A 27,186-nucleotide genomic window follows, 5' to 3' on the forward strand; every position below is an offset into this window, starting at 1 on the left:
TTCTTTAGAGTTTCTCTCAACCCACTCTGCATCCAGATTGTGTTTGTGCCTGCAATTGGCTCAATCCAGATGCAGATTTTTAGTGATTTATCACAGTAATTTTCTCCTAGATTTGCAGATGAAAGGTAATGGAAGATAAAAAAATAATCTAAGCATTTTTATACTCCTTTTCTAACCTTTATTTCCCAACTTACTGCTGGTGAAAACAGTTTCCAAAAATCCTGGAGAAAGAGAAATTTGAATGTAAGCTCCCAAAGGTTGTACATGGGGTTTCAGCCTAAAATGAGGCTTTGCAGCTCTAAAACTTCCATATGTATATATTCTGCTCTCAGCAGGACCAGAGATAAATTAATCTAGCAATATTCCTCCATGATGGCAAAATTCTTTTGGAGAAAAACCTATTACTAGCTTCAGATACTTCTAATTACAAGTTTAAAAGATGATCAAAGACAAAGGGCATTTCTCAGATCCTTCAGTCTTCTTGAAAGTAACTAAGTCTTTGATTAACACACGTTTAAAGGAAAATTATTAATTACATAGGCAAGGCACTGTCGATCAGCAGGTAATTCCCATTTCTCCTGACACTTATGTGACAAAAGCTACTGTACCAAAAAGCTAAGATGGGCTGGACTAGCAATTAATTAGCAGCACCAGCTTTGCAAAGACGCCTCATGAACTTCACATGCTAGTTCCTTCAAAGAATTGTCTTATCAGGTTTGCAGACAAGAATTATCTAGTAAAAACATGAATCAAGGCTCAGCTGAAATTACAGTTCCAGAATAAGTTCCCAGACAGTATTTGTGCAGGAAAAGAAAAAGTAAACAACCCATGTTTAATTTATTTACTTAAAGTATTTTGAACCAAAAAAGACTGTTTCACAAACCTGCAGATGTCCTTCTGTGCATGCCCTTAAATGTGCAGGTTCAAAAGAGCTACTTTTAGGATAGGTTTAGAAATAAATGAAAAAAAAAATAAAATAAGAGTAGAAAAATACATTCAGGGAAAAAAAAAAAACACATAGGTTTATCTTCCTGTGTTGGGTAGAATAGTACATAAATCATCAAGCTTGGAGAAGACTTCAAGGTCATCAAGGTCAACCATCAATCCAACACCACTATTCATAAATTCATAGAACAGTTTAGCTTGGAAAGAACCTTAAAGATCATCTTATTCCAACCCCCCTGCCACGGACAGGGATGCATCTCAACTAGACTTGGTTGCTCAAGCCTTACGTACCCTATACACCTCCAGGGAGGGGGCATCCACCACCTTCCTGGGCAACCTGTTCCAGTGTCTCACCAGCCACACTGTGAAGAATTGCTTCCTAATCTTCAGTCTCAATCTGCCCTCCTCAAGCTTCAATCCATTCCCTCTCCGCCTGTCACTACAAGCTCTTGTAAGAAGTCCTTTGCCACCTTTCTTGTAGGCCCCTTTCAGGTACTGAAAGGTTGCTATAAGATATTCTGTACCTCTCATACAGTCCAGCTTGCACCCATTGCCCCTTGTCCTATCACTGGACATCACTGAGCAGAGCCTGGCTCTGTCCTCCCCACACTGCCCTCCACATCTTTGTAAACATGAATGAGGTCACCCCTCAGTCTTCTTTGTTCCAAGCTAAAAAGCCTAAGCTATGCCTTAGTATAAGCTCAGAGGAAGGAATCATCTCTAAAGCCTTAATCTGTGCAGCAAACACCTGTGTTTGTGAGAAACAATGGTCCTCACCAGAGTACAGCAATATCTGCTGCCATAAGGAGATCCATCAAAAATTATTATCTGGTTTAGGACAAAGCAGCCTTTTATAGAGCATAAGAGTAACTGGAACACACATAACTTACTCCAATTAGCTGGAAGTCCTGACATAGCAGGTGGCAGCAGTGCATCCATTACTATAATGTGGAAAATATATGGTGCATGGCAACAGGCAGTTGTATTTGTCTTGATTATGGGACCTGAAAACATTGCTTTCTATCCTGTCTGCTGTGGAAAAATGACTTTTTTCCTGACCCAGGCATAGAAATGAGCCTTGAACAATGTACACAGGTGACGTTTTCATGTTTCTTCTGCTAAATTAATATCAGAACTATGACTCTTCTCCACAGAGAACTGTGTTAAATACCCATGACAACAGAAGCTGGCTGTGAATAGAAGCTGAAAAAAAACCCAAAAGTCAAAACCAGATTCAGATTATACAAGCACTTCAAGACCTCCATAGCTAGAGAAGTGAAGATGAAAAGATCCTTCTGACCACAGCACACAAGGCAACAGCAGTAAGTGTATTAATAGCACATAAGAAAGCATAAATATTTGTGTCTCTTCTGGAAACAGTAATTATTTGTCATTATTGCTCTGTACCCAAGCTGCAATTACAGTTTTACCTCTAGTCAGTTCAGCCATGGGAGATCTGGAGAGAAATTCTGCCCGATGTCTCAAACATGATGACTCTGTATCGATGGGAATTTTGTGGACAGAGCAGCTTGTGCATTATCACAGAAACACAAAATAGGAACAGGCTGCCCAGAGAGTTTTTGGATGCCCCCTCCCTGGGGGTGTTCAAGGCCAGGTTGGATGAGGCACTTAAGTCTAGTTGAGAGGCATCCCTGCCTGTGACAGAGGGTTGGAATTAGATGACCTTTAAGGTCCCTTCCAACCTAAACCATTCTGTGATTCTCTGATTAGAAGTGGGTAGATTCAGATTGGATGTTAGGAAGAAATTCCTCACCATGAGGGTGGTGAGACACTGGAACAGGTTGCCCAGGGAGGTGGTGGAAGCCTCATCCCTGGAAGTTTTTAAGGCCAGGCTGGATCAGGCTCTGAGTAACCTGATCTAGTGTGAAGTGTCCCCTGCCCATAGCAGGAGGCTTGGAACAAGATTATCCTTGGGGTCCCTTCCAAACCTGAAGATTCTATGATTCTTTTAAGGCTCCCAGAACAGCATATTTATCACACCTGAAAAGAACTGATTTGACCTTTGTGTAGATGTATCTTTTTCAGAGAAGCATATTTATCTAGGAAGCAGAGCACTATTTTCTTCTCTCAGTAAAGAATTTCTGGTAAAATGCAAGAACAAGAATCAGTGTACAATTGTTTGCCTCTTAAAATCATTTTCCCTGATAAGAACTGGGTGAATGGCAAAAAAAAAAAAAAAAAAGTAAGTATAATAATTTTGTTACACATGCATGAACTACTATATGGGACAGCTAAATGCCAACTGGTATCACCATCATGCCTACCAAGTTAAAAGACAGTGGTTTGTTCCTTTGATAAAACCATTTGTGGAAGAAGTTTTAATTCTGAAAGCAAAAGTGGCCTGTCAAAAATATTCTGTTACATGAAATCTTAAAAGGAAAAATAAAATTTAAAAAAGGACAGGAAATGTTCTTGCTTATTATTCATTTAAGGCAGTGCTGCAGAAGATAAGAAAAATTCTGTATAAGTAGAGGTCCATGCAAATTTTCAGCAAGGCTTCCAGCCTCTTGTTTTCATTTATATTTAAGCTACAAAGGCATTTTAATTAAAGTAGCATTTAGAGAGAGGAGTTCTCAACTTAATGGAACCTTTCAGAAATACCCAGCCATCTTTTAAATGACTAAAATACCTGGATAAGATTCCAGGATGTGCACCTTTCCCTTTTGTGGATAATTCCTGGGGCTATCTTGGTACCAGCTTTTCCCATGCACACTAAAGGCTGTACTGCTACATGTGAGACACAAAAGCATCAAATAAGCAGCAGTTTAGCTGCCATGAAGGCTCTTTGTCTGCTTTCTTAAATTAAACAGGACTGTTGCAACAGTTGGTCACAACATGAGCTTCCCACCACAGCCCCCAGTTGGGGATGCTGGTCAAGCTGGAAGCAGATCATTAGCTGACTGACATATCGGTAATGATCTCCTAGTTTGGGAGTTTGTGGCAATGAAGAGTGTATTTTATCCAATCCCATTTTTGGTCAGATAACTCTCACAGGCATTTGAAGGGTCCTACATCTTCAAAAGACCTGCCAACACAAATGTTGCAAAAATTTAGATATCAAGCTGAACTGGCAATCTTCCTGGAAGCAATGTCCATTAAACACTGCAAAATGCAGCTTCCAACCGTCTCTGCTAGGAGAGGATCTGACCTAGATGTTTCTGGCACCTAATGCTAGACCACAGTTGACAGCATCCCTCTGCATCTACTGGTAGAGACACACCTCTGAGCTAGGCTTAATGAAACCACTGGATCTGCTGGAGAGAGTCCAACGGAGAGCTACAAGGATGACTGGGGGACTGGAAGCGTCTCTCCTGTGAGGAAAGACTGAGAGACCTGGGGCTGTTTAGTCTGGAGATCACCAAGTCCAACCCCCCTGCCAAAACAGGATCACCTGGGGCAGGTCATACAGGAATGCATCCAGGTGGGTTTTGAATCTCCTGAGAAGGAGACTCCACAACCTCTCTGGGCAGCCTGCTCCAGGGCTCCAACACCCTCACAGTAAAGCAGTTTCTCCTCATGTTGAGGTGGAAACTCCTATGTTCCAGCTTGTCCCTGTTGTTCCTTGTCCTACCACTGGGCACCACCCAAAAGAGCCTGGCACCTTCATCCGGACACCTACCCCTAAGACATTTATAGACATTGATAAGATCCTCCCTCAGCTTTCACACACACACACCACCACTACCCCTTCCCCACTCCCCCCCTTAGGTTTCTCCAGACTAAACAGCCCCAAGTCTCTCAGTCTTACTTCACAGCAGAGATGCTCAAGTCCCCCAGGTATCCTCACAGCTCTCCACTGGACTCTCTCCAGCAGGTCTCTGTCTCTCTTGAACTGGGGAACCCAAAATTTGACACAGTACTGCAGGTGTGGTCTCACCAGGGCAGAGTAGGGGGGAAGGAGAACCTCCGTAGCCCTGCTGGCCACATTTTTCTGGATGCACCCCAGGATGCCACTGGCCCTTTCAGCCACAGGGGCACATTGCTGTCCCATGCAGAACTTGCTATCCACCAGGACTCCAAGGTCTTTCTCCACAGAGCTTCTTTCCAACAGGAGGACTCCTAGTCTGTACTGGTGCCTGGATTTATTCCTCCCCAAAGGAATAGCAGAGGATGTAACAAATGTCTGTCTATGATAATGGAAGAAGCTGTCCTCCAGCCCTGTTTGTTTGGAAATAGATCACTATTAAATCTTAATCCATTCCATAAGAACATAAGCACCAGAGGTAGGACCACATCAAGAAGAATGGCCTTATTAGAAGAAGGTCTAAGAATGTCTTCATTTCAGAATTGGATTAAGGGTATGACAGACTGTGCCACATAGCAAAAAAGGTCTGTGCCATTAATCAGGGAAATCTAAAATTTGATAAAATGTGTGTGTGTGCAGAAGGATCATTTCATAAACACATTTAAGTGAATATGATGTCATAAATTGAGCCTATGGACACGTACTGAATAAATATTTATGACACCAGTAAAATGTGCCACTGGTACTTATTATTTCAGAGTTTTCTCCATGACAGGTAATGATTTTTCTTTTTCTTTCTTTTTTTTTTCCTTCTAATTATGATTCAGTGCTTCATTTTCATTGTTAGGTTTTTCTGCTGCATATATGCACTGAACATATAGTCTTAGAAAAAATAACATTTTTAAAATGCCATAACAAAATCAAACCCTGCACAACCTACTGCAAATCTAGAGTCCAAGGGAACATGTTACATAGATGTTACATAGATTCACAGATTGCATTGGGTTGGAAGGGACCCTCAAAGGTTATCTTGTCTAAACCCCCCTGCACTCAGCAGGGACACCTCCAACTACATCAGGGTGCCCAGGGACACATTGAGTCTGATTTTGAATGTCTCCAAGGCAACCTGTTCCAGTATTTCATCACTCTCATTGTGCAGAGCTTCCTCTTGATGTCCAACCTAAATCTTCCCTGCTCCAGTTTCAAACCATTGCCCCTCATCCTATCACCACAGGCCCTTCTGAACAGTCCCTCCCCAGCCTTCCTGTAGATCCCCTTCAGATTTTGAAATGTAGCTCAATCTGTCTTCTACCATCAGAGAATAGAAATTGACCTAGTACCTCAAAACAGTTACTAAAATATCTCATTGACATTAAGTTTCTATTAGATAAGAGTAATGCTCTCTGACTTCTCATCTCTTCCTGCTATCAGTGAAGAACATTATGAAGACACTAAAGGAACAAAAGGACACTAAATCAAATTTTATGCCTGATAACCCTTGCTCTGGGGGACCAAGCAAACTTCAGCCATGTAGAGATTTTGTAGTGGACAAGTTCTATCCAGACCTCTTTCACGCATGTTGTTAGCGTGCACTCATCCATTGGACTCACAGTAAAACCTGGACTTTCAGGGACCATCTTCAACTCTATCCTCTGGCAAATCTTATTTGCTGCCCCTCCTCTCTACAGAGATCCCTCATGCCAATGCAATATGAAAGAGGATTTCAGTGCATAAGGAACAGCTTATTAATTTTACACAGCTCTCAAGCTATTTTGAAACCTACCCTGGAGAGTACTGTCAGCAGCAGAGAGTGATTATTTCCTCAGCTTTCTTGTCTTTTTCTATCCAATCCATCTGCTCAGCACAATGGGCTTACAACCTGTGGCTGAAATTTCTAGATGCCACCATAGTACAAACAAATATTAAAAGCTAGAACATCTGCTAAGGTAAGAAATAAACGACACACAACATGAGTCTATTGCTCAAAAAAAAACAAAAACAAAAGCCCAAAACCCACTCCATGAAATTCAGGAAGTTAATACTGACCTTCTCCCTTTTGACTCTTAACATCTCTTGGCATTACACATGGTAAATCCGACAGACTGCCTGCAAACTAAAAAGCCTTGCCCCATCCTTTCTCTGAAGTCATTCTGATGAACTGCTAATTCTGCTAGCAGTCCTACAATAACAGATAAAAGCAACTAAGTCTTTCAAACATTGTATCACAAAATCATAGAAGAGAAGCATAGAAGCATAGAATCATAGAATCATAGAATCATAGAATCATGGAACTTTTTTGGTTGGAAAAGACCTCCAAGGTCATCAAGTCCAACCCCCAACCTAACCCCACCACGGATTTGTGCTTGGGATTGCCCTGCCCCAAGTGTAGGACAGGTCAAGCTGTGTATCCCTGAAGCAAACTGGATGACTGTTCCTTAACAAGCAGAAGCAAAAGCTGAGCAGAACAACCCTTAACCTCTGCTGTGCTTGGCTTTCTGTTTGGCACCCAGCTGTGGGAAAAGCAGTACCCAATGAATTGCTTCTGGAGGGATGTCTGAGGCACAGCATACGCTAAAGCAGCATGGAATGTGCTCTAAGCAATGCCAATTGCCAGCAGAGTGTTACACACTCTGGCCCTGCCCCAGATACGTCTCTTCTATCACGGGCAAGTGCACAAGAGACACAGAGGGAATTTTCTGATGGCAAATCTGACCGTAGCATGACTTCTTTGAATCACTCAAGAGCTGATTTACCCTGTCTCAGCTCCTCCCCATGAAACAGGAATAACCATGCCTGGCAAACCTATCAGCAAGATACACTGCAGATACTGGAGAGATACTGGACACAGGACAAGGATCAATCACAGGGGTCCGAAGGGACCTCTGGAGATCATCTAGTCCAACCCTGCAGCCAGAGCAGGTACACCTAGAGCAGGTTGCACAGGGTAGTGTGCAGGCACATTTTGAATGATTCCAGAGACAGAGACTCTACCACCTCTCTGGGCAGCCTGTTCCAGTGCTCCACCACCCTCAACATAAAGAAGTTCTTCCTCATGTTTAGATGGAACTTTCTATGTACAAGTTGTCGTGTCACTGAGCACCACTGAAAAACCTGGTCCCATTCTCCTGAAGCCCACCCTTGAAGTATGTATAAGCATTAAAAAGATCCTCCTTCAGCCTCCTCTTCTCCAGACTAAAAGGCCACAAGTCCCTCAGCCTTTCTTAAGAGGTTCCAGTCTCCTAATCATCTTTGCTGTACCCTCTCAAGCAGTTCCCTGTCTCCCACAAGCAGGAGTGCCCAGAACTGGATGCAGTACTTGAGATGAGGCCTCACAGAGTGGAGAGAGAAGAGAACCTCACTTGACCTGCTGGGCATGCTCTTCTTGACGTACACACTCCACTTCTTGACATGATGGAAACAGGAGGGGGAATTTAGGGACGCTGAACTGATTTTCTCTAAGTATCATTTAGCAACAACAACTTTTCTGCTCCTGCTTTTCCTTTATTGCTAACTATATCTTGGCAACTAACTGACCCCTGCAGAAGACAAAAGCACCACCACACTCCACATGCATATGGAAATTTACTCCTAGATTACATATAATTATTTTTTTTTTTTTAGTTTTTCTTTCAATGCAAAAAATATATCTGGGAAAAAGGGGGGGGGGGGAAGGAAAAAGGAAACAGAAAAAAAAGAAAAACAAAACAAAAGAAAAACAAAAGAAAAACAAAAAAAGAAAAAGAAAAAAAAAAAGAGAGAAAAGAGAAAAGAAAAGAAACAACAAAAACCCAAAGAGGAGATTGATTATCAAATCGCCAGCAGAGAACAAGTTAATGACTTGAAACACACAGAAAATATTTGCAAAATATAGAGCTAATTCCTTACTCACACCATACTTTCTATGACCAGCTTAGGATGAGCCTTTCTCACATCTTCACCAGTGACCTTACACTGCAGCAGTGACATTTGGCCCTAGTCTAAATCCCAGGCAAAGCCATAGGAGATATACAGACTGCACTCAAAGCTACCTTTCCAAACCCTAAGCTCCCTGACAGGGAAATTTTACCCCTCCAAGTACAATGAAGAGATAGGATCTGAGGAATCTCCAGCTGAGTCACTTGCAATTTACATCAGCATTAATAAATGCTGTATCTAAAGAAACTACCTCTATAGATATCTAGCATTTAATTATTTACCTTTGCTGACCTCAGGCTCTTGGAAACTAAGTCCCTGCACACTTCCACAGAAACTGCATTTTTATGTAGGTAATTCTGCAACCCATGAAATCACTGCCACCTACAAACTAAAATTCAAGTGTCTGAGACAATACTTACAAGCCACTACTTTTAATAGACCAACAGCTCCTCTTATCTGCATGCTTATCTAGTTTTCATAGAATCACAGAAACATTTAGGTTGAAAAAGGCTCTCAGGATCACCAAGTCCAACCAATAACCCTGCTCTACAAAGTTCACTCCTAAACCATATCCCCAAGGACCACATCCAAACCACCTTTAAACACATCCAGGGTTGGTGACTCAACCACCACCCGAGGCAGCACGTTCCAGTGCTGTCCACTCCTGCTGTGAAAAAAAAAAAAAAACCAAACTTGCTAATGTCCAGTCTAAACCTGCCCTGTTGGAGTTTGAGGCCATTCCCTCCTGTTCTATCGCTAGTTACCTGTGAGAAGAGACCAGCACCAACTTCTCCACAAGGTCCTTTCAGGTAGTTCTAGAAAGCAATGAGGTCTCCCCTCAGCCTCCTCTTTGTTAAACCGAACAGCCCCAGGTCCTTCAGATGCCTTCTGCTCCTTTGGCAAAGTAAGATATTCAAAATTCTCACTTGAAGGTGTTTAGGTTTGCTGCTGTTATTACAAAATAATGTTACTGTTCTTTGTTCATTGACTTCATTGAGTCTCCATCTCTGGACTGATTCAAAACCAACCTGGACACCAGCCTGAGCAACCTGCTCTAGGTGAACCTGCTCTGGCTGTGGGATTGGGTTACAGATTCACAGATTGCGTTGGGTTGGAGGGACTCTCAAAGGTCATCTTGTCCAACCCCTCTGCAGTTAGCAGGGACACCTCTGACCAGATCGGGCTGCCCAGGGACACATCAAGTCTGATTAGATGCCCTCCAGTGGTCCCTTCCAACCGCTACCATTCTGTGGCTTCTTCCTCTATATGCCACGCAGTAGATTTTACTACGCTCACGTCAGACAACAGCTAAAGCTGTCAAATTATGCTGAATGATGAGAACCAAGCTTCATGTGCTACAGTGAGAAGATTCCACAAAAGTTTCAAATGACCATTACAGAAATTGTTCTGACTTCCAGCTCAGTGAATGATTGGGGTTGTATTAGAAGTCAGCACAGCTGAAATGAGCACTTAGCCTACATACCCTCACATACTTAACACCTTCCAGCCAACAACTTCTAACCAAACCATGCTGAGCTCATCTTAACCACAGTACCAGAAAAATAAAGTCTTCCATGGTCTGGGTTGGAAGGGACCTCCAAAGGTCATCTAGTTCAACCCCCTCTGCAGTCAGAAGGGACATCCTCAACTAGATCAGGCTGCCCAGAGCCCTGTTGAGCCTCACCTTGAATATTTCTAGGGATGGGGCCCCAACTACCTCCCTGGACAACCTGTTCCAGTGTTCCACCACACTCATGGTGCAGAATTTGTTTCTAACATCCAATCTAAATCTGGTGTTCTCTAGTGTGAAGCCGTTGCCCCTCACCCTACCACTACAGTCCTTTGCAAACAGTCTCTCTCCGTCTTTTGAGTAGGCCCCCTTCAGGTACTGGCAGGCTGCTATTAGGTCTCCCTGGAGCTTTCTTTTCTCCAGGCTGAACAATCCCAGCTCCCTCAGCCTGTCCCCATACCAGAGGTGCTCCAACCCCCTGATCATTTTCATGGCCCTCTGGATCTGCTCCATCAGGTCCATGTCTTTCCTGTATTGAGGGCTCCAGATTTGGATGCAGTACTCCAGGTGAGGTCTCACCAGAGCAGAGTAAAGTGGCAGAATCACCTCACTGAATCTGCTGGCCACAGGAGATAAGATGGTAAGGCTGATAAGGTATATGATGAGCATCACACTTCTTCGTCTTAAGCAGAATTTCCAAACAAACAAACAAAAAAATCACTTGGAAAAAACTTCCCAGCAATAAAATTATTGTAGACTTCTCCCCCACTTTCCCTTGCCCATATAATGTTTTCTTGAAGCTCATTTGATGTAATGGATTGTTTAGGAAAATGGACATTCACAGCATGTGTAAATTTTTGTTAGAATAATCTACAGCAGTATTTGTGAGTTGCTCCGAATGACAGCACTGGGGAGCATGCCCCAGGCAGATTTAAAATCCACAGCAAGGCAAACACAAACCAGCCTGAGAAGAGCATGGGTGGAAGGATGGGGCTTGGATGGGAGCCACAGCATGTTCTGATCAACTGGGACACCAGGATTTCAGGACACATCCATTTAAATACAGCCAAAGGGGCTAATCTCACATCTGTTGTTTTGTCACAACTCCTAAACCCCTCTCTGTGGGCAGAGAACATCCAAACCCGAAATAACAGCATGATTCAATTCTTGCTCCTATGTTTTCCATAAATATGGCAATTCATTCTTCTCCTGAAAGCTTCCTCATGATTCTTGTCATGTGAAATAAAGTGAGCACATCCAAAAACTGCACCAAACCTATTTTAAAAATACAGGTGCCTGCATTTATTATGGGCAACATTTCATTCACAGCTTCAAAAGCATTGTTTTGGTGGAAGAGGGGACCAGATCAGAAGTATTTCATGCATGAGAGACATCACAGCTGACAGAGGCACAACAGAGCAGGTCCTGAAGTGGGATTTTTTTCCTTGACCTCAAGAGCAAAGCAGTCTCAGACCAAGGATCAGTGACAGGGCATTCTTTAGTCCTCAATTCCATCACATCTATCTCTGCTGGTCAGTGAGGAGAAGCAAAGCCATGGCCATTTCTCCCTGTCTCCTCTCCACCTACTTCCCAGTGCTCTAGAGCTGCTGTCACTGAGAAAGTCACCCAACCCCACTGACTCAGTACTGCAAACATGGACTAGATTTGACTCCTCTTCAAGGTAGAGAAAGTTTCTCATTAGTTGTTTGAAGTTTCCCTGAGTCTACCTATTCCCTGTTCCTTATTTTACAGTTGCAAATGAGCTGAATTAATGAAGTAAATTAGAGGAGCCCTAACTCAGCTGCAGATACACAGGCATAAAAGAACATATTTGGAAAGCAGTCAGCTTGCTTTAGAAGCATGTTGGCGTTTCCTTGCAGATACAGCTGCAGAAAAAGGGAGCTAAAGAAAGAGTTAACACTTCTGTCACTTCTGAGTAGGTGTCTGAGCACATCCCCCGCTAAGGACCCAGAATGATCTGAGCAACTCTTTTCTTGCTTGGCTCTCCATTTCTCCATGCTTGAGCAGCAAGCTCTTCAGGAAACACCTCTCTGCCTATTTAAAAGGGACACTTCTCATCGTGCCATTTACAGTTCAAATGGCTGCAACAGATCACCAGGCTGTGCACATTCCTTACTCAGGTAAGCCCTGCCCCAGCTTCAACCCTCCCTTGCCTTCTGAGACTGGGGATCAGGGACAACATTTATCTGTTGTACATGGGGATCATGGACACCGTGTATCTATTGTCCGTGTACAGTTTTCTTATCAACCAAGCCCCAGAAACAGGAAAGCTGTTTGGCTCTTATCCTACCTGCAGAGCACGAGCCAGTCACACTCTTAATCTGGGCTGTTCTGATGGATTTGGCCAGCTCAGTGCTTACAGAACTTCAGAACCAATTGCTGCACTTTTGGATGGTGATTCAGTAATCACAGGTCAGAGGTGCTGACTGCTCCTCCCTGCCATCTCATCCCAGCTCTATGGAGAGCTGTCCAGCTGCACTACTTCTTCCCTCCACTTTTTCCACTTTGCTTCACTGATTCATTTTTTTCTGTCAACTACAAAGGGAATAATTAAGGGTATTTTTTCTGACCAATTACACCTGTGGGTAAGGAATATGGTCTCTGAGTATTTTTTTAACATTTTCAAGCCTTACAGAAATGGGGTTTTGTTTTGGTTTTGTTTGCTTTGGTTTGTCTTTGTTAGTTTTGTTTTGTTTGTTGTTTTTTTTTTTACCTTAATCCTATGGAGAATTTTCTCCTAAGGAGGAAACACTGGTAATGTGTACGTGTGTGCATGCACATGTCTGCATGAAGATGTATAGAAAGCTATGAGAAACAGGAGGGAAATGACTTCCAGACATCCATAGAGAAGGATCTTGGAGTCCTGGTGGACAGCAAGTTCTCCATGAGACAGCAATGTGGCCTTGTGGCCAAGAGGGTCAACGGCGTCCTGGGGTGCAGCAAGAAAAGTGTGGCCAGCAGGGCTAGGGAAGTTCTCCTGCCCCTCTACTCTGCCCTGGTGAGACCACACCTGCAATACTGTGTCCAGTTTTGGGCTCTCCATTTCAAGAAAGACAGAGACCTGCCAGAGAGAGTCCAACAGAGCTACAAGGATTATTAAGGGGCTTGAGCATCTCTCTTTTGAGGAAAAGCTAAGAGTCCTGGGGCTGCTAAGTCTGGAAAAGAGAAAGCTGAGAGGGAACCTTACCAATGTCTACAAATATTTGAGGGATGGGTGTCAAGATGAAGGTGCCAGGCTCTTTTTGGTGGTGCTCTGTGACAGGACAAGGAACAACAGGTACAAGCTGGAACACAGGAGGTTCCACCTCAACACGAGGAGAAACTTCTTTGCTGAGAGTTTGACAGAGCACTGGAACAGGCTGCCCAGAGAGGTTGTGGAGTTTCCTTCTCTGGAGACTTTCCAGACCCATCAGGACGCATTCCTGTGTGACCTGCCCTAGGTGATCCTGCTTTGGCAAGGGGGTTGGACTCAATCTCTGAAGGTCCTTTCCAACCTCTGCCATTCTACATGTCTGTGTTGCTATTTGGAAAGAAAATGTCTAAACAATGGTAAGGACAAAACCTCTCTTCTGTCTGTTACTTCTAACTTTATAGAACAGTGCTGTTATTTATAATAGACTTTTTTCCATCAAGTCGGACAGTTCCATTCTACTTATAATCACAGCTACATTCACAAGCCAACTTATTATCACAGCAAGATCTATCAGCTCTGCCTACACTGTATTTACGAACTAGAAAGGAAGTTATTAGCTCAGAAAAAAATTGCTACAGATACTAGGGCAGAGCTGAGGACATCAAACTTAATAACAGAGAGACAAATTAACTGGTACTGGGGAAAGACAAGAAAGAGGTCAGTGATGTCATCTTTGTTACTCAGAAAGGTTAAGAACTGCTGCAAGCTTTGACCAAGGAGAAGACCACAGGATCAAAGGCTCACAGGATGTTAGGGGTTGGAGGGAACCTCCGAAGATCATCAAGTCCAAACCCCCTGCCAGAGCAGGACCACAGAATCTAGCACATGAACACATCCAGATGGGGCTTGAAAATCTCAAAGAAGGAGACTCCACAACCTCTCTGGGGAGCCTGTTCCAGTGCCCTGTGATCCTCACAGTGAAGAAGTTCCTCCTCAGGTGAGGAGACACAAGATGAACTTCAGTGAACTCCACTATGTGATCCACAGAAAAGAGAATAATCCCACATATCATCCTAGGGTAAACCATCCTAATGGCCATCTGGATGAAAAAACATCAGAACTATAGAACTGGTTCTGCACAGCAGTTCTACAGCAGAGTTTTGTCCACAGAGTCCTCTCCTGGCCTAAAATGAAGAGACAGAAAGAAAATTTCCCTTAAAGCCAAGTCAACTTCTTGCTATCAGAAAAAATCCATCTTTGGAAATGAGAAACAGCAGGAAGTACGCTCTGGCAAATGCTAAATTAATTTCTTCTGATAACTGCTTTCCAACAGTATTTGATTAAAAGACAATAAAGCATGCTTTAAATCCAGAAAAACATGGTTACCGCGGGCTGAGGCAAAAGTGGGATCGCTGATAAGTGACAACAGTGTTGTTATTTGTTTAGCTCTTGTAAAGGCACCCCAGTCAATCAATAGCTGTGCATGTACTGAGGCAGCAGGGCTTGTATAAAGATGCTTATCAGAAATCCATGAGCAACCTTCCACTTTTGATTACAGTGCTCCAGACTGCCCGCAAGACTGCTGAAGACTCCGTGCCTCCTTGACAAGCCATATTGACAGGAGTAATCATACAGAAACCATGCTTCCTAATATGCATAGCTAACTGCACAGCCAATTAACCACTATGCTGGCTGAAATGGCTTTGTTATTCATTTTATTCCAACTGATGTTAATACTTTGGTAGCCGATGGGGATAATAACTGATGGAGCATATTGGGAGTTTGGAAAGGGGATGTAAAATGCATATAATTTAAAGAGGTGGAGAAAGCTCCTATGCTTTGCAGTCTTAAACCAGGAAAATGTCTCGGTTGTGTGTAAGAAACACTCAGAGGAGGCAAAGCATTTGAAAATCCCTGAATGAAAAGAGACATTAAAAACAAATATACATATATAAAAAGGAGGATTGTGATATACAAGCAGGTTGGGAAATTAAAAAAATGAAACACCCCCCCACTGCCCCAACATTAAAGGAGATCTCTCTCTTTGCCTTTTTTTTTTTCCAATTATATGATGAAGATGAGACTCTTTCACTTCTACCTCTAATAACACATTGAGTAATAATGCTTTAACATCTGGATACATTTACATGTAATGTTTTAATCAAAATATAACCATTTTCTGCAGCACAAGAAGCATATTCTAACTGAAAGGTGTCATTTCATCTACTCTAACCACTACAAATATTCAGGCATCTTCCCTGAACAAGGGCTGCCTGATCCAGCCCGCAGTCTGGTACTTCAGTAACATCCAAGTGGTGATCCCACTACACAAGTCCCTCAAAATGGACATTGTGTGGATGAATTCAGTATAAAGTATACACTTCAGCAACAAAGGTGAAGCAGAGGCTGGAAGAAGGAAGAAGCTGGCCTAGCTCAGAAGTGGGAGATCAATAAGCACATCCCTGCTTCCATGTCACGTTCTGGATAGAAAAGACTGGAGGAGGGAGAGCACTGTGGTGACATCATCCTGGTTCTCATCAGCTCCCTCTTCCTAAATATATTACCTTTTCTTCCTCTAAGCCCTCATTTTCCATAAACACTTCTTCCTGCCCAGGAACTTTGCTGTTAAAGCACTTTTTCAGCCCCCCTGCTCAAACTCTTAAATCCCTCTACTGTCCCACCACAAAGGTCCCAAGCACTTCTCCACCCCAAGTTACCACTTTCTCACTAACTGTCCCCAGTACCCCATTTCCCCCACTTCAGACTGTCTCTACTTCTCCTAAACCATTAGCCCATATCACAAGTCTCATTGGGTCAAATCCCTTCAGGCCCCCTGCTAACCCAAGTCACAGAATCACAGAATTAACCAGGTTGGAAAAGACCTCATAGATCATCAAGTCCAACCTATCACCCAATGCCATCTAATCAACTAAACTCTGGCACTAAGTGCCTCATCCAGTCTTAAATACTTCCAGGTAAGGTGACTCCACCACCTCCCTGTGCAGCACATTCCAATGGCAAATCACTCTCTCTCTGTGAAGAATTTCTTCCTAACATCCAGCCTAAACCTCCCCTGGCACAGCTTGAGACTGTCCTCTCCTTCTGCCACTGGTTGCCTGGGAGAAGAGGCCAACCCCCACCTGGCTACAACCTCCCTCAGGTAGTTGTAGAGAGCAATAAGGTTTCCCTTGAGCCTCCTCTTCTCCAGGCTAAACAACCCCAGCTCCCTCAGCCTCTCCTCATAGGACTTGTGTTCCAGACCCCTCACCAGCCTTGTTGCCCTTCTCTGGGCATCTCCTTAATGCACCACCCCTACACATACTGCTCAGCTCTTTCTGTCCTGCCTATTCCCTCCCCATTTTTTGCCTTCTCTTTCCAAGCACATCCACATGATCAACACACTGATTTCATTAGTCACCTCCTGGCTCCTACTGTGGCAGATTAAAAACCCAGAATGAACTTATATTTTATCAGAAAACAGCCTGATCATGAGAGTGCAGAAAGAAGAAACAGCCAGGAGAGATGAACATATTGTTGGACCTAGATGATCCTTGGGGTCCCTTCCAACTCTAACAATTCTATGATTGTACAAGTAACCCACGTGCTGCAAAGACCACTGGCAAGCATAGAGCAGCCTAGGACTTGTATATGTGAACATCAGTCTCTCTCTTACCTCTCTTTCTCTTTATATTGATAATTCCATGATCCAGAGAGTTATTTTCTTATTCATTCCTGCATTAAACTTTCACTTCTTTCAGCCTTCATTATCCTGCCCAAGTCTAATGAGAGTCAGCAAGCCAAAAATAAATAAATCATCTGGTCAAGCTCAGAAGATGTTTAATTTTTACTTTTAGCATATCAAAAAGCTGTGTGCTAAACTATTTTTAAGAGGGGGAACTAATTGCTTGCTTTGGATTCTCTTTGTGTCTCTGTGACACAGAAGGCTGTCCAGTAAAAACCACAGGAGATCATACTATGGAAGCAAAATCCCAGCAAAATTACCTAACGAGTGTTAGCAGCAAGATTGTGGTTTGGTTTTTCAACAGAAGTGGAAAAAATCCAACCATGCTAGGCTTTTGGCTTTGCTTATACTATTAGCTGGAATTGGGTTGACTCAAGGGAAACTGAAAGGATTAAAAAAATGGAAGCTTCTGCCGAGAGGATGGGGGTGGCAGCCAGGGTGTGGATGTCATTTATTGAATGCCTGGGCAAAGTGCTTGTTTCTCCTTTCTTGGACACTTCTGATTCACAATATTAGAGAGCAATGCTTTCATCAGGGAATCAACTAATTGACCTACCCTAAAAGCGTGGAAGTTTTTGACTTTTAACAGGTATAATGCTACGAAAAGCTATGAAGTAGCAAAAAAAAAAAAAAAAAAAAAAAAAAAAAGCAGATATGAGGTCACCGTAAAGACTGCAACACTTCCACACAATGGAAGAGACTAACTGCAAAACCAAATGGAGTTAACACTGCAGGATACAAGCCTGAAAATCACATTCTCACTCTCACCTGGTTAAACCAGCAGGGCTAGGACACTGGAGATGGACACTTGGACATGGGGTAAGGAAGAAGCAATGCCCTCTTCCACCCCTGCCCCCCAGGCCCCTTTGACTGAAGCTTAGCAATGAAGTGGTGGGCTCCACAGGAGCTATGTCCAATGCTGCTCAGCCAGAAAGAGAAATGTCTCTGTCAGGCTTACAGAAACATAAAGGAACATTTCTCTGAAGAATTAATAATGACAGAAATTGGGTATTTTGAACAACTGTCAGGTAGTAGAATTTCTGATAAACACAGAAAAGCAAAGAGGCTTAGAGTTATCAAGTAAATATTCTGAAAATGCCTTCTTATGTCATGTAACAGCCTTCATTTTCTAAAATCAGCTACTTAACTTCTGGAGAGGCTCCTGGGCCTCCCTGTGAAGTCCTTAAGTGGCAGCTCCACCACTTCATCTCTCATTTTCTTTAACAAGACATGTTTCTCTTGAGAAAGCTGCTTTTTTGGTTACACCAGCACCCTTCCATAAGGTCCAAGGCAGTGTTTTTAAAAACTGGCAAAAGGTGAATCCTAAGGAACTGTGGTTGGTACCTCTACAATTACATCTCTTTTCAAAATAATAGCAAGCCCCCTGAAGGACATTGCCATATGGGCAAAAATAGAAAGAATAATCAGCCTACACATGTATGTGCACGCACATACATCTTTAATTTTCCCCTTTAAGCACAGACAGCTCAGAACATGCAGCATCCTCAATCTTGCACTGCCTCAGTGCATTACAGAGAGTGGTGGCCTGAATCTCTCAGTCTTTTTTTTGGTTTTTTTTTTGGGGGGGGAGAGAATCTGACCAGATATCTAACTTCTCCAAAAAAATAAATAATAATAACAACAAAATGCTTAAGGAAAGCCATTTCTGTGCACTTTGCCTTTCCCAGCAGTGGTGTATTAAAGGGTATTTAGCACCCAGTGGAAATTCTCAGGTAAACGATAGTATCGTATCTGCTAACGCTGGCATCGTTAATCACTGGAAAAAATCCAATAAATCCTAACTACCTCGTGCCTGCAACTAGGTCATCTCGCACAGAGATGCAAAGGCTAAGTACAAGTTCTGGTTTTTACTTTGGGAAGCTTGTAAATGACATCGCATGATCGTGCAAATGAAGCAAGGCAAGAGGAGAAAATGAAGAAGAATGGAGATGTATAAATCTAATCAAAAGCCAACACGGTGTTGGTTTTTTTTTTTTTTCTTTATCTGTGGTGGCTTTTTTCCTTCTTTCCCTCGGAGACAAAGGGAAGCTTTAAATCCTTAAAACACAGCCTGTGTGTTTCGCTTTCTTTTAGAGCTTTTGGTACCGCTGAACATATGCATATCTATTGTGCATGTATTTATGCACAGGTTCGCTTAACTATGCATGCAAAAGGAGAGAGAAAAACTGGAACAGGGCTGTTTAAAGGGCACTGAAGCGTCTTCCTATCACTTTAAAAACTAAGTACCGGAGCAATGTAATTCTTAAGCAAAATGAATTTGCACCTGAAAAGAATTTTACCTCCACCAGTTTCCTGACCGCTACCGTGGCCATTGCTCGCCCTTCTCAGTGTCTAAACGCTTACTTCCTCCTGTATAATTAGCTGACCTGTGCTTTAATTCACCAGACTTTCCACCAGGCTAATGAATTGGAAGAAGTGTGATCCTCACCGGCGGTGTAAGCACCCCACAGGCTCCCTCCCTGCCCCTCGCTCAGGTCCCGCTGGAGCCCTACCCTGCCTGTCGCAGCACCACAGGCGGTTCGCTCCGGGCTGGGCCAGGTGTCCCCAGGCTCCATCAGGGACGGTGCAGGGAGGGGACGGGTTCGCAGAAGCGAGGACCGGCGCTGCCGCGGCGCTCCCACTCCAGGGGTGCCTCCGGGCTGGGCGGGATGAGGGGTGCGGGACAGCCTATCCTCCGCCCTGTTCCCAGCACGGGGTCGCCGCCTTTCCCTAGGGGATGCCTGGCGGCTCCCGGGACGCTCCAGCAGCCGTCCGCCGCCCCTCCCGCCTGGAGGCCAGCCGAGCGCACTCCCGGCCCCGCTCCGCCCCGCTAGCCCCGCACCGGCGGCGGCTCCTCGGCCCCGAGCCAGGTGCGGCGAGACCGGCCCGCACCACGCCCGACAGAGACTGTCCCCGCAGCCCGTCTCCTGCCTTCCCACCGACCGCGGCTGCGGCCCCCAGCCCGCAGGGTCCTGGCAGCCCGCGCCTGACCTCTGCGGGGCGGCACGGCACGGCACAGCACACACCCGACCATGCAAGGGGTACCGAGCGGCATTCCGAACCCACCGTGTCCGCCTCGCAAGGAAGCCGGTGACCTGTAGATCGCGATAGGCACTGAATGATGCTTGCTGCTGCCATGGAAATGGTGAATGTGGTGAGAGCCCAAACTGGAGGCTCCCCACGCCACCCCAAGGAGGCCGCTGAGAGTGAGCGGGACTATCCAGAGCAGGGCCAAGCGGCCGCCGGCGCTGCTGCTGTTGCTGGCGGGTCCCGGCTCCGGGCTGCCCCTGAGGAACCCCCCCATCCTCCGGTGCACGGCGAGCCGGCCCGCGGCGTCCTCGGGAGGAGCAGCAGCCGCGGCCAAGGAGGCAAACTTTGGACAGAGGCTCGCACACACGGGCACTGGCTGCAGCTCACCGCACCAGGCGAGCCATCTCTTCTTCCCTTTGGGAAAGCTTATGAGGATCCTTTTCTCCAGGTCGTCTTCTACCCAAAACAATCCGAGACATAGTCAGAGGCGGAGAATCCAGGCAGTTCAGAGCCTTCACAAAGAGGTGGAAGAGGGGGAAAAGCCCCGCGCTCAAACAATCGCTAGTTTCAGCTTTCACGGGGCTGGTGCTCATTAACAATACTCCACAGCTGCAAGGGCTACGAGAGTGCCAAGCATTCCCCCATCCTCAGTAATCCACAGTGTAGCCAATCATGCCACATTTCTGCTAAGAAAGAAAAAAGGGGATGCCACTCCATCAGCCAGCGTTGGGAAAGCAGAGAAAAATCAAACTGCTGCTCTTCCCTCCATTCATCTCCAAACTGGTGAGCCCTCACCCAGCGATCTCTCTCCCGGCGCTCACACACATACCACACACACCACACACACTTGCTGCCAGACAATAATCAGGCTGCTCCGGCAATCTCAGTGGGCTGACTATTGACAGTAATACCTCGAGGATGTTTTCAGGGAGAATAGTGCACCCTTATGAAAGAAGCTGGGAAAAAAATAAAATATAAAAAAAAAAAAGGCATGCTTGCGAAGCGCAGGGCTATGCAAATCTGCAGTCTCCAAACAGCAAATCGCTGAAGCCTGGATGCAATGCAGAGGACGAGCCTATGTTAAAGAGGGAGGCTGAGTTCAGCTCCCACACACAGTCGCGCTGCCTCTTCCTCTGCCTTTCGGGGAGCCGCACGCTGCCAGAACAGGACTGGGGCGGTGCGCGGGGTGGGGGGGGGGGGAACACAGACACATACGGACATACAGACACACGCCGCTCTGCCCCATCCGCCACCCACCAGCGCCGCGGAGTCAGCAGCAGGGAGGGAGCGATTCCCCTTCTCTGAGAGTTCTAATCTATCAGCGTCTTGACAAACCAGTTTGATCTTAAAACGGATTATTTCGGGTCCGTTAATTAGCCTAAAACTTCGCCCATCAGATGCGACCGTGTCTGTCCGAGCATCGCCTTTGATTCTCCGCTAATTACACACCCGCCGCCTAACAAAGAGTTACTGGGTTGGGATTTTTTTTATTTTTTTTTTCTCTCCAGCACCACTGAACTACCGCACCTCGGCTGCCCACCGCAGATGCGGCCGCAAACTGGTCTGAAAAAAAGAATAAAAAATTGCAAAATCAGGTTCGGGAAGAGCCTCTCCTCGCCCACCCCCAACTGTAGGGCGGCGCCCGGCAGCTCCCGCATCACCCCGCCGGCGCAGAACCGGCTCCGGCGTCTGCCCCGAGAACAGCGGGAAGGGCTCCAGCCGCCGGGGGTGAGAGATGTCACGCTGAGAAACCCATGATCCGCACTCGGAGGGAGAACATGTCGCCCCCTCGGCGGGCCCGGCGGCAGCCGCGGGAGGGGCAGCCCCTGCAGTACCGCACCTGGGCACGGCAGGGTGCGGGAGCCGCCCGTTCCCGCCTCTCCTCTCCCTCCCCCGTCTCCATCCTGCCGTAGATCTTGTGCCATGCCTCCAGCAGCATGAGATCATGCGGGCTGCCGAAAGGGAGAGGGCGAGCAGTGGGCGTGAGAACCGCGGGTTTTGATACATTTCTCGTTAATTTAAACGAAAAGCACGGCGATGTGCTGAGGCACTTCCCAATTCCCGCGGGTGCGAAGGGAAGTCACAGCCCTTACTCAGCTGCGTAGGCTCAGGAGCGACAAAGGCGTTTCACACACACATACCCGGCGAGGAGAATCGCCCTTCGTGGCGGGGTTGCACCGAGGACCAAAGAACCCCGACTCCATTACACACACCACTTGGAGCAGGAGCGAAGAAGCATTAGCTCCTGCCCTGCCCCGGGGCCGCTGCATTTCCCGCCCCCCGGCCCCGGCGCCGCCGCCCCGTCCGGACTCCCCGCAACGCAGCCACGCCGCGTACCGAAAGTTTGGCAAAGGTAAATGTAATCAAATGGCAACGCAGCAATGCGAGACCTCGGCGAAGAAAGCCCATAACCTCCAGGGGCTCAGCGCCCAAGCCCGCTCTCCGCTGCGTGGCAGCGCACACACACACTGGAGGAAGCCCGCAAGAGCCAGCCGGGCTTCCCCTCCTGCTCCCCGCCAGCCCAGCTCCCCACGCCGGCCCCGGTGAGGAGTGGGTTCTCCTCTATCATCCTTGGCTTGCTACTGGTTGGAAAAGCAGCTGATAAGGAAGTCAGTGACTTTTCCAACCAGTCCGAAGAAGCCTCGGTGTAAAAGAAGAAAGCAAGCCCAATTTTCCAAACTATCAGCTTGCAACTGCTATGCACTGTCACCTCTTAAAAAATAAAACACAATTAATTCTCTTAAGCTTTCAAGTCGAGGAAAGAAGGAAAAAGAAAAGAAATCTTAAAGAAACATTTTCTAGTGGAGAGCACCCGAGATTATGAGGGGACCAGAACATTTACCTTGAGAGGCTGAGAGAGCTGGGGCTGTTGAGGCTGGAGAACAGCATTCTGAAGGGAGATCTCATTAATGCTGATCGACATCTAAAGGGCACGTTTCCTTCAATGTTTTCAGACATTTCAATGTCTGAAAATCAGATATTTTTAATATTGAGACATCCTATGTACAGGTCTTATGTTCATCAGAGTTTACAGTGGCAAGTGGAAACCTTGGCTTAGGTGTTCTCTTCTCTAAGCTGCTGTCTGTGGGATGGATAAACATAAATTCTGGCCTGCATAATTGTGATCAGAAAATGTCCATGACATTTTCAAACAAAGGGAGATTCCATACCCAGTAGTGAAGAAAAGCTGTTAGAGAAAGGCACAGGAAGTGTGTTGAAATGTTCATTGAATATCTAAAGGATGTCAGGAGGATGGAGCCAGACTCTTCTCAACGATGCCCACTGACAGGACAAGGGGCAATGGGTACAAACTGGAACACAAGAAGTTCCACATAAGCATAAGGAAAAAAATCACTTTGAGGGTGGCAGAGCACTGAACCTGACTGCTCAGAGAGATTGTGGAGTCTCTATCTCTGAAGGTATTCCAAACCCACCTGGACTTGTTCCTGTGTGGCCTGCCTGAGGCAATCCTGCTCTGGCAAGGGGGATTGGACTCAATGATCTTCAGAGATCCATTCCAACCCCTACCAATCTGTATAATTCTGTGTGTGAAACATCAGCTTGGATTCACCAGCTTTCCTGTAATTAAAGCCCCTGATGGGTATTTCCTGCTCATGCAAGTTCTATCTGTTAGAAACATTATCCATAAATACCACTTAGGTTTTCTAGCAATCTGACTCAGGAAACAAAATATTTCAGTCAGTCACTGGAACTGGTTTTTCAGTAAACTCTTCACACATTGCTGCCATTTTAGAAACATGCAGCAGTTAACTGACTGTTCTTAATGATTCCAGACATGCTACAGACAAGTAACTTAAAACTGTTATCACCTCTCTGAAATAGGAAGCCAATATTGCCAACCATGCAACCATACATTTGGCAACAAAGTTCAGATACAATTTCAGTTGGCAAGTCATGTCTAGACTAACTTCTGCTCAGCTGTTTCAAGGCCTCCAGCAGAAGTGGTATTCTGCTACCTTGCAGTAGGAGTTTCCTTGTTGACACCCAGAAAAGCATTTGTAGCTGCTTGGTGTGGAGTTCCTGATGGGTGTTGACCTTGTAACAGAGGCTTTCTGTACAACCCTTCCTGAGCATTACTTATTCAATGTGAGCCGAAGATACACTTTGGTGTGGGTTCAGTAGGACTTTGAGTAAGTGTTCTTTGTGTCATAGAATCATAGAATGGCTTAGGTTTGAAGGGACTTCAGAGATTATCTACTCGAGCCTCCCTGCCATGGGCAGGGATGCATCTCAACTAGACTTGGCTGCTCAAGGCCTCAGCCATCCTGGCCCTGAACATCCCCAGGGAGAAGGCATCCACAACCCCCCTGGACAACCTATTCTAGAGTCTCACCACCCTCATACTGAAGAACATTTTCCTAAGATCTGGTCTAAACCTACTCTCCATCAGCTTAAAATTGTCCTGTCTCCAGATACCCTTAAGAAAAGTCCCTCTGCAGCATTCCTGTAGGCTGCTTTCAGGTATTGGAAGGCTGCTTTAAGGTCCATTTGGAGTCTTGTCTTCTCCAGGCTGTACAACCCTGGCTCCCTCAGCCTATCCTCATAGCAGAGGTGATCCAACCCTTGGATCATTCTTGCAGCCCTCCTCTGAACTCCCTCCAACAGCTTGGTGTCCGTCTTACGATGGGGAATACATTTGTAGCTTGAACACCTCAATCTAAATTCTTACTCCATCTGCCATCTACCATGTGAGGGAGGCCTGAAGTGCTTAAATACCAAGAACAAATGAATAAAATGTTTAGGTACTTCAGAAGTGCTTCACTTAATATCTCACTGAAGATAAAAAGGGTGTTTAGGCATCCAGCATTATTAGATGTGTACTATTTATGCAGTGCACACACACAACTGCCATTGAAGTTTCCAGTTTAAATCTGTGTTTGGAGACTACTTAGGGGAGAAGTTTTTTCCATGAGATAGATTATAATGGGTCATTTTTAGGTGTTAGATTATGTAGTTAAACACTACTTAGGGACCGTTAAATTAATGGATTGTTTTGCTTCTGCCTATCCAAACTAAGAGTTGAAGACATAAAGGCCAACCTCCACAAAGCTATTTTAGGCATCTAAGTCTTGCTTAAGTACTTACTTGAAAAGGGAATGGGGAGACTAAGGCCTAAGCAGGCATCTCTCTCTGGATCTGGCAATGTGCTCGGCACCTTCTATGGCCTAGCTTTAATTTTAATGACATTTGACATTTTCCTGGCTCTGCACCTGAACCACAGAGACAAACACAGGGGGGAAGCTATCCAAACTGCAGGGCGGAGAAAGGTGATCTCCTGCAGCACACAGGCGAGAAAGGAGGAGAATGAATTTGCAGAAAATACCATAAAAAAGGTTGAAAATGGAAAGCATAACAGGAAGGTGAAAAGGATGGTGGAGAAGGAAGAGTGAAAGCAAAGGAAAGGCATATAGGGACAGGAAGGCAATAGAAGGAAATTCCAGGAAGTAAAATCCTCTCTGGCTCAGTATTTTTGTGATAACTGCAAGCAATTCTTTCCAATTTGAAGCAAAGCTTGCTAGTCAGATACTTCTAGTCTTTTCATGTTTTATTAAAAAAGCTTAATTGGGTCTTAGCACTCAGAGTTAAGCTTTTTAATGAAAAGTAAAAGTTAAAAGCATCTGCAAGTAAACATCATGAAAACCAATGGTAAGCAGCATTTCTTACATAAAATACTTTTTTTTTTTACCCCCTGCTGATATCAGAGTAGGAAACTTTGCTATCTGACTAGCTGAAGTTGAAATAATATGAGTTTAATCCCCATGGGCACAGAATCATGTACTCCTGACGCCATCAGCATCGTGGCATCAGTCTGGGAAGGTTCACTCAAAACCAGAAGAAGTGATACAAAAGAAGGCAAGAAACAAAGAGCTTGTGTAAACAAATAAATATCTCATTGTAGGCACAGCAAAGAGAGTGTGAAAATAAACTAAATAGTTTTTAGCATTTCAGAAACAGCTCACTGAAGTTAATGGAATGGATTTTCTTTTTTTTTAACCCTGTTTAACACTTTAACCTGTGCAGGTCACATCAGTAGGAAATGGGACTTTTAACGAAGTTATTTCCACCAAATGAACTTTTTAAATACCAGAAGGTATTAAATAAAATACATATTAATTAATTAATTAAAATACATATTTTGCTGTCCTCTTCTAATGCCATTGTCCTATAAACACCAAATGCTCCAAAAAGATTTATGCAAACAAACCAACCAACCAACAACAAGAAAAAGTACTTCTGCAAGTATAATTTACATTATTCCCCAAATACAATCAGATACTTCTTGCTTGTATGACCACCTATCTCTACACCCTAATTCTTGTCAATACAGCTGTATCTCTGAAGTTGAGCAGCTTTGGTGACACCAGCAAAACTTCAGTGCAGACCGTGCCTTAGGCTAGCAGGAGTTGTCACTTACATTCAGGGCTCCTTTAGGTTAAATGTCACCTTATGCAACCAGGCTTCCTCTGGCCTCTTCGGTTCTCCAGAAATGAAATCCTGCACTTAGTGTTGCAACAGCCGAACTCCTGATGCTTATGTGCTGCTCAGCAAACTCAGAAAGCAAAAAAATCCACCTTCACAAACACGTATCAGTGTTACAGGGAATACTGGTCACACAGAATGGTGGGGGTCGGAAGGGACCTCTGGAGATTGTCCCGTCCAACCTCCCTGCTAGAGCAGGATCACCTAGAGTAAACCATACACAATCACAATGTCCAGGTGGGTTTGGAATGCTTCCAGAGATGGAGACTCCACAACCACTTTGGGGAGCCTGGTCCAGGATGCCAGGACGCTCACAGCAAAAGAAGTTTTTCCTCATGTTCAGATGGAACCTTCTGGGTTCCAGTTTGTGCCCATTGCCCCTTGTCCTGTGACTAGGCATCACTGAAAAGAGTCTGGCTCCATCCTCCTAGCGCTCACCCTTGTGTCAATGAACACTTTAACATACTTCCTGTGTTTCTGTCTTACAACTTTTCTCCCTTTATTTGAAAACCTTGTGGACATTTTCTGATCACAATTAAGCAGGCCAGAATTTATGTTTATCCATCTCACAGGCACCAGCTTAGAGAAGAATACACCCAAGCTAAGGTTTCCTCTTGCCACTG

At 45.0% G+C, this 27,186-nt stretch overlaps 1 protein-coding gene across 20 annotated transcripts in view; it reads right to left on the reverse strand.

Annotated features, from left to right (window-relative positions):
* The window catches only part of NRXN1 (neurexin 1), a 767,737-nt gene that overhangs the window by 290,620 nt on the left and 449,931 nt on the right, over positions 1-27,186 (reverse strand). For 3 of the 20 annotated variants that reach the window (XM_054395874.1, XM_054395866.1, XM_054395858.1), the window contains exon 1: positions 20,099-20,336. The exons of the other annotated variants lie outside the window; for them this stretch is intronic. In XM_054395874.1, coding sequence (XP_054251849.1) covers positions 20,099-20,336 — 238 coding nt within the window. Of the gene's footprint in view, positions 1-20,098; positions 20,337-27,186 lie in introns of those variants that run through there. 20 annotated transcript variants of the gene reach the window in all.

Source organism: Indicator indicator, chromosome 2 (genome assembly GCF_027791375.1).
Source record: "Indicator indicator isolate 239-I01 chromosome 2, UM_Iind_1.1, whole genome shotgun sequence".
In the NCBI taxonomy this organism is placed as follows: Eukaryota; Metazoa; Chordata; class Aves; order Piciformes; family Indicatoridae; genus Indicator; species Indicator indicator.